Here is an 8,703-nt window from a genome sequence, read left to right on the forward strand (position 1 = left end):
TGACTTCACAGTTAATCACTCAACATGGAGTGAAGGTGACTTCACAGTTAATCACTCAACATGGAGTGAAGGTGACTTCACAGTTAATCACTCAACATGGAGTGAAGGTGACTTCACAGTTAATGACTCAACATGGAGTGAAGGTGACTTCACAGTTAATGAAACATGGAGTGAAGGTGACTTCACAGTTAATCACTCAACATGGAGTTAATTAATGACTCAACATGAGTGAAGGTGACTTCACAGTTAATCACTCAACATGGAGTGAAGGTGACTTCACAGTTAATCACTCAACATGGACTCAACATGGAGTGAAGGTGACTTCACAGTTAATGACTCAACATGGAGTGAAGGTGACTTCACAGTTAATCACTCAACATGGAGTGAAGGTGACTTCACAGTTAATCACTCAACATGGAGTGAAGGTGACTTCACAGTTAATGACTCAACATGGAGTGAAGGTGACTTCACAGTTAATCACTCAACATGGAGTGAAGGTGACTTCACAGTTAATCACTCAACATGGAGTGAAGGTGACTTCACAGTTAATCACTCAACATGGAAAGGTGACTTCACAGTTAATCACTCAACATGGAGTGAAGGTGACTTCACAGTTAATCACTCAACATGGAGTGAAGGTGACTTCACAGTTAATGACTCAACATGGAGTGAAGGTGACTTCACAGTTAATCACTCAACATGGAGTGAAGGTGGAAATCTCTTCTTTCTTGACCTCATTGAACAACTCTGTAAATATGACTCTCTCGTACACTTGGTATTTCTGACCGACATATTTGATGTATTTTGCAGAATTCAGTACAACAAGTATTTCAATGGTCAAATACAACTATAGTTTGATCGGGTTTTAAAACAATATACACGTTTAGTAGGATCATACAACTAAAACTGTGTGGATGAAGAGTTGAGGTGAAAATAATCCATCGGCTCAAACTCCAACTGTTGCATCAGGATGGCTGTGATGGCTGTGATGGCTGTGATGGCTGTGATGGCTGTGATGGCTGTGATGGCTGGTGATGGCTGTGATGGCTGGTGATGGCTGTGATGGCTGGTGATGGCTGTGATGGCTGTGATGGCTGTGATGGCTGTGATGGCTGTGATGGCTGTGATGGCTGGTGATGGCTGTGATGGCTGTGATGGCTGGTGATGGCTGTGATGGCTGTGATGGCTGTGATGGCTGTGATGGCTGTGATGGCTGTGATGGCTGTGATGGCTGGTCTCGGTGCATATTATGAACTGTTTCTTTAAGAGAAACAGCCTTTTTCCCCTCCTCAAGTAGAAAGGAGTACATTTAGAGCGTGCCAAGAATGATGTCATGGCCCATCCAGTGCCAGGTCCATGGCCAACAGAGCTGCAGTGTAGGAACATATAGTATTGTTTACCTCATAAGAAACTCAGCACCAAGCCTGACGCTTAGTGACACATTTATTGTCCCTAGTAACAATGTAAACAACAGATAATTATCCAGATAATAAATAACACATCTTTATACACGAGCTGCAGCTCAGAAGCAGAGCTTTTTCAATCTGTCCGCATTTTTCTAAACCAACTGAACGGCAGAGAGGAAGGAACAGGTGATCACAGCTTTACATTCAACAGATACGAAACCCACGGTCGGAGACTCTACACCACTTTCAGATTGGAACCCGCTCACATTTCTGACTTGTGTCCCGTGGTTGGCACACAGAGAGACATGGTGTGGAAGTTGATAAGGGCTTGTTGTGGCTCTTCCTGTCCACAGAAATGGAGAGAGAAAGACTTTCATCAAACAAACAATGACATCAAACCATCTAAAAAATAGACTTTCAGGAATAGAATACTGTGTTTCCACAAACACAAACACACACAGTGTGTGTGCACACTTGTACAGCTATGTCAGCTGCTACTGAGCGAGTGGTGCAGGGCTGGACTGAGATCAGGGCTGTGAGGGAGAGTGCTGGCTATAGCCTGCTGAGCTCTGGCTCCGAGTAGCGATATAATGCTTTGGCCTCTCTGTCTGTCCGTCCGTCCGTACGTCTGTCTGTCTGGGCGGGCCACCTCTCCACCATGCTGTGAGGGTCAGCTATCCTGACACCCCTAATGCACAACACACACCACCCTATTCCCCTGACCCAACACACCACCCTATTCCCCCAACACAACACAACACAACACACCACCCTATTCCCCTGACCCAACATACCACCCTATTCCCCTGACCCAACACACCACCCTATTCCCCTGACCCAACACACCACCCTATTCCCCTGACCCAACACACCACCACCCTATTCCCCTGACCCAACACAACACACCACCCTATTCCCCTGACCCAACACAACACACCACCCTATTCCCCTGACCCAACACAACACACCACCCTATTCCCCTGACCCAACACAACACACCACCCTATTCCCCTGACCCAACACAACACACCACCCTATTCCCCTGACCCAACACACCACCCTATTCCTCTGACCCAACACAACACACCACCCTATTCCCCTGACCCAACACAACACACCACCCTATTCCCCTGACCCAACACAACACACCACCCTATTCCCCTGACCCAACACAACACACCACCCTATTCCTCTGACCCAACACAACACACAACCCTATTCCCCTGACCCAACACAACACACCACCCTATTCCCCTGACCCAACACAACACACCACCCTATTCCCCTGACCCAACACAACATACCACCCTATCCCCTGACCCAACACAACACACCACCCTATCCCCTGACCCAACACAACACACCACCCTATTCCCCTGACCCAACACAACACACCACCCTATTCCCCTGACCCAACACAACACAACACACCCTGCATCAGGCCTCCCTGTATCAGCCAAGTATCAGCCCTCCTTGTTTCAGTCCTATCAGCCCTGTATCAGCCCTCCCTGTATCCTGTATCAGCGCTCCCTGTATCCTTTATCAGCCCTGTATCAGCACTCCCTGTATCCTGTATCAGCCCTGTATCAGCCCTCCCTGTATCCTGTATCAGCCCTGTATCAGCCCTCCCTGTATCCTGTATCGGCCCTGTATCAGCACTCCCTGTATCCTGTATCAGCCCTGTATCAGCCCTCTCTGTATCCTGTATCAGCCCTGTATCAGCCCTCCCTGTATCCTGTATCAGCTCTGTATCAGCCCTCCCTGTATCCTGTATCAGCCCTGTATCAGCCCTCCCTGTATCCTGTATCAGCCCTGTATCAGCCCTGCATCAGCCAAGTATCAGCCCTGTATTAGCCCTCCTTGTGTCAGCCCTCCTTGTATCAGCCCTGTATCGGCCCTCCCTACATCAGCCCTCCCTGTATCAGCCCACCCTGTATCAGCCATCAGCCCTGTATCAGCCCTCCCTGTATCAGCCCTCCCTATATCAGCCCTGTATCCCTGTATCAGCCCTGTATCAGCCATTATCCTGTAGCCCTGTATCAGCCCTCCCTGTATCCTGTATCAGCCCTGTATCAGCCCTGCATCAGCCAAGTATCAGCCCTGTATTAGCCCTCCTTGTGTCAGCCCTCCCAGCCCTGTCCCTCAGCCCTCCCTGTATCAGCCCTCCCTGTCCCTGTATCAGCCCTCCCTGTATGTATCAGCCCTGTATCAGCCCTCCCTGTATCAGCCCTCCCCTGTATCAGCCCTCCCTGTATCAGCCCTCCCTGTATCAGCCCTCCCTTCAGCCCTCCCTGTATCAGCCCTCCCTATCAGCCCTCCCTGTATCAGCCCTCCCTGTATCAGCCCTCCCTGTATCAGCCCTCCCTGTATCAGCCCTCCCTGTATCAGCCCCTGTATCAGCCCTCCCTGTATCAGCCCCCTGTATCAGCCCTCCCTGTATCAGCCCTCCCTGTATCAGCCCTCCCTGTATCAGCCCTCCCTGTATCAGCCCTCCCTGTATCAGCCCTCCCTGTATCAGCCCTGTATCAGCCCTCCCTGTATCAGCCCTCCCTGTATCAGCCCTCCCTGTATCAGCCCTCCCTGCCTTCAGCCTCCCTGTATCAGCCCTCCCTCCCTGTATCAGCCCTCCCTGTATCAGCCCTCCCTGTATCAGCCCTGTATCAGCCCTCCCTGTATCAGCCCTCCCTCAGCCCTCCCTGTATCAGCCCTCCCTGTATCAGCCCTGTATCAGCCCTCCCTGTATCAGCCCTGCCTTCAGCCCTCCCTGCTTCAGCCCTCCCCGTATCAGCCCTCCCTGTATCAGCCCTGTATCAGCCCTGTATCGGCCCTCCCTGTATCAGCCCTCCCTGTATCAGCCCTGTATCAGCCCTCCCTGTATCAGCCCTGTATCAGCCCTGTATCAGCCCTCCCTGTATCAGCCCTGTATCAGCCCTCCCTGTATCAGCCCTCCCTGTATCAGCCCTCCCTATATCAGCCCTCCCTGTATCAGCCCTGTATCAGCCCCTCCCTGTATCAGCCCTCCCTGTATCAGCCCTCCCTGTATCAGCCCTCCCTGTATCAGCCCTGTATCAGCCCTCCCTGTATCAGCCCTCCCTGTATCAGCCCTGTACCCTCCCTGTATCAGCCATTTCTGTATCAGCCCTGTATCAGCCCTCCCTGTATCAGCCCTGTATCAGCCCTCCCTGTATCAACCCTCCATGTATCAGCCATTCCTGTATCAGCCCTCCCTGTATCAGCCCTCCCTGTATCAGCCCTCCCTATATCAGCCCTCCCTGTATCAGCCCTCCCTGTATCAGCCCCTCCCTGTATCAGCCCCTCCCGGTATCAGCCCTCCCTGTATCAGCCCTCCCTATATCAGCCCTGTATCAGCCCTCCCTATATCAGCCCTCCCTGTATCAGCCCTCCCTGTATCAGCCATTCCTGTATCAGCCCTCCCTATATCAGCCCTCCCTATCAGCCCTCTCTGTATCAGCCCTCTCTATATCAGCCCTCCCTGTATCAGCCCTCCCTGTATCAGCCCTGTATCAGCCCTCCCTGTATCAGCCCTGTATCAGCCCTCCCTGTATCAGCCCTGTATCAGCCCTCCCTGTATCAGCCCTGTATCAGCCCTCCCTGTATCAGCCCTCCCTGTATCAGCCCTCCCTATATCAGCCCTCCCTGTATCAGCCCTCCCTATATCAGCCCTCCCTGTATCAGCCCTCCCTGTATCAGCCCTCCCTATATCAGCCCTCCCTGTATCAGCCCTCCCTATATCAGCCCTCCCTGTATCAGCCCTCCCTGTATCAGCCCTCCCTATATCAGCCATCCCTATATCAGCCCTCCCTGTATCAGCCCTCCCTGTATCAGCCCTCCCTATATCAGCCATCCCTATATCAGCCCTCCCTGTATCAGCCCTCCCTGTATCAGCCCTCCCTATATCAGCCATCCCTATATCAGCCCTCCCTGTATCAGCCCTCCCTGTATCAGCCCTCCCTATATCAGCCATCCCTATATCAGCCATCCCTGTATAAGCCCTCCCTGTATCAGCCCTCCCTATATCAGCCCTCCCTATATCAGCCCTCCCTGTATCAGCCCTCCCTATATCAGCCATCCCTATATCCGCCCTTCCTTCAGCCCTCCCTGCAGCTCATTAACTATTTACACTAGAGACAGACAGAGACAGGTCTCCCTAGGCCTCCTAGCAGCTCAGCCCCACCGCAAAATCTATTAGCCGTCATTAGCCCCCCTCAGCAGCAGCACACACTCCCACTGGGCAGGAGAGGGTTAACTCCGCCAGGGGAGGCCTTCAGTTACCACAACACACATCTCTCTCTCCAGTATCTTTTATCAATTTCTGTCTTTCAAATTCTCTCTTACTCACCCCCACTTACTCTCTCTCTCTCTCTCTCTCTCTCTCTCTCTCTCTCTCTCTCTCTCTCTCTCTCTCTCTCTCTCTCTCTCTCTCCTCCTCTCTCCCCCTCGCTTCCTCCCTCCCTCTCCCCCTCCCTCCATCTCTCTTAATGTAAATGTTCCTGTAGTGAGCGGCTGGGCCAGAGGTCTGAGGCTCTGAGGTTGTAAAGCTGGGGGGGTGTGGGGTTACAGTGAGGGAGATTTCCCATTGGCGGAAAGTCAACATGGTCCAGGGTAACGCGATTAGGGCTGGATCGAGTGCATCGCAGGGGACATATGGACCTGATCACGCTGCAGACACCCGATAGCACGGCCGTATTTATCGACTTGGCCCGGGTGCGGATATTACAGACACCAGAGATCCCCTGAAACCCCTGTTCCCCTGCTTCCCCATCCCTTCCCCACTCCGTCCGTCAGTTCCTTATGAAAACCACGCTGGAGATCTGAGCCTGATAAGCCGATTAGCCTCTCACTCTCTGTCCACAATCATGGGATTCCATCAGGACCTTTCAAGATATCCGGGCCATTCAAAATGTCAGGGCCCAAATCTCCAACCATCTGGTCATGAATAGAGAATGAATGAATATCTGACTGGTCAAGCAGCCTGTAGGTTGGTCCAGTAATGAAGCCTGGGTCGTTTTCTGAGGACTGTCTGCTTGTGTTTATTAGTGGCCTTGGCATTTACAATTACAACGATAGGCGAGAGGGGAAAATAAAAGGAAAAGATCTGTGTGTCTGGATGGAGGCCAAGGCAGAGATAAGACTAAAACACTAATATTGTCTTACTCCAGCGTGTTACCATAGGAACAGCAGGAGAGATCCAAAAGACTAAAAAGACGATCAATCTAGAGAGAGAGGAGGAGGAAGAGAGAGGAGGAAGAGAGAGGAGGAGGAAGAGAGAGGAGGAGGAAGAGAGAGGAGGAGGAAGAAGGACACGTAAGTGCCCTGAGAATGCACCCTCTCTCTCCCCCCTCTCTCCCTCTTTCTCTCTCCCCCTCTCTCCCTCTTTCCCTCCCTCTCCCTCTTTCTCTCTCTCCCTCTTTCTCTCTCCCTCTTTCTCTCTCTCTCGTCTATCAGAGCAATCACTGCTAATGACCTCTCACTGTCTGTCTATCTCTCTCGCTTTCTCTCTCTCTCTCTCTCTCTCTCTCTCTCTCTCTCTCTCTCTCTCTCTCTCTCTCTCTCTCTCTCGCTCGCTCTCTCCCTCCCATTGCTACTTCGCTCTGTCTTTCCTTCTCTCTTCCCTCTCTTTCTACCCCTCCTCTCAATCTCACCAACCACAGTAATCAGTGGGCCATTAAACAAGTCAGGAGAGCAAACAGCACTCTATTCTGACCAGCCAAGTGCCTTAGACCACCTCCTTCTGCCTCTCTGCCTCTCTCTGCCTCTCTCTGCTCTCTCTGCTGCTCTCTGCTGCTCTCTCTCTCTCTCTCTCTCTCTCTCTCTCTCTCTCTCTCTCTCTCTCTCTCTCTCTCTCTCTCTCTCTCTCTCTCCCCTACTCTCTCTCTGCCACTCGCACTCTCTCTGCCTCTCGCTCTCGCTCTCTCTCTCTCCCCTGCTCTCTCTCTCTGCCTCTCTCGCTCTCTCTCTCTCTCTGCCTCTCTCTTCCGCTCTCTCTGCTACTCTCTCTCTGCTGCTCTATCTCTGCCGCTCTCTCTCTCTGCCTCTCTCTCTCTCTCTCTGCCTCTGCCTCTTCCTCTCTGCCTCTCTCTCTCACTCTCTCTCTGCCTCTCTCTCTCACTCTCTCTCGGCCTATCTCTGCCTCTCTCTCTCACTCTCTCTCTGCCTCTCTCCGCTTCTTCTCTCATTCCTCTACCCCTTCTCCTCCCTCTCCTTTCTTCTGTCATCTCCTATCTTCCCTCCTCTCCTCCCTCTCTTTTCCCTCTACCACCTCTCCATTTCTCCCTCTCCCTCACAGTCCTCCCTCTCTCTCAGCCTTCTCTCACTCCCCCTCCTCTCTCTAACTGCCTGCTTTGTGAGGGATGAGGTCATTCCATTTCCATCCCGCTGTGTTAAACTAGTGCTAACAAGTTGCACAATTCCACAACATGTTCTGTACATTAAGATATACATCAGTCAGCCAGTCGGTGCAGTGCGGTGGGCAGCCCAGCCGCAGCCACATAAAGGGCCTTTTATTCAGGCTCTCTGAGACTCCAGCCCAGCGCTGCTCTGCTCCTACAGGTTCAGACCTAGCAGCTTTGATTCCACACACACACGCGCACTCACACACACACACACACACTCACGCGCGCACACACACACACACACACACAAAATGATTAAATCCGCACAGAGAGTTTAAAGCAAGCACAGCTTTTTGTTGGCATGGCCAAGTGGAAAAGAGAACAGTATAAAACATTGAGCATGTATCTGTGTGTGGAAGGGTGTGTGGAAGGGTGTGTGGAAGGGTGTGTGGAAGGGTGTGTGGAAGGGTGTGTGTGTGCGTGCATCTGCATGTGTGTGTTTTTATTATTCAGGTGTATTTAGTGTGTGTATGTGTGTGTTGGTGAGGATTGAGACTCACCAGTTTGGCCTCAGAGTGCATGGAGGGTCCGTGAGGGGAGGAACAGGAGCTGGGATGGTTGGGGCCCTGCATACCCATCATACTGGAACACATAGACATCTGCCTCTCCATCTGAGGACCACAACAATATATCACACTACGGCAACACACACACCCACACACACACACATATACACACACACACACTCACACACACATATACACACACACACACACACACACACACACACACACACACACACACACACACACACACACACACACACACACACACACACACACACACACACACACACACACACACACACACACACACACACACACACACACACACACACACACACACACACACACACACACACACACACACACACACACACACAC

General features: G+C 51.8%; 1 protein-coding gene across 2 annotated transcripts in view; it reads right to left on the minus strand.

Annotated features, from left to right (window-relative positions):
- Positions 1-8,703, minus strand: part of creb5b (cAMP responsive element binding protein 5b) — a 111,246-nt gene that overhangs the window by 51,494 nt on the left and 51,049 nt on the right. For both annotated transcript variants that reach the window (XM_046334841.1, XM_046334842.1), the window contains exon 7: positions 8,320-8,430. In XM_046334841.1, the coding sequence (XP_046190797.1) occupies positions 8,320-8,430 (111 nt within the window). The remainder of the gene's footprint in view (positions 1-8,319; positions 8,431-8,703) is intronic.

Source organism: Oncorhynchus gorbuscha, unplaced genomic scaffold (assembly GCF_021184085.1).
Source record: "Oncorhynchus gorbuscha isolate QuinsamMale2020 ecotype Even-year unplaced genomic scaffold, OgorEven_v1.0 Un_scaffold_607, whole genome shotgun sequence".
Lineage (NCBI taxonomy): Eukaryota > Metazoa > Chordata > Actinopteri > Salmoniformes > Salmonidae > Oncorhynchus > Oncorhynchus gorbuscha.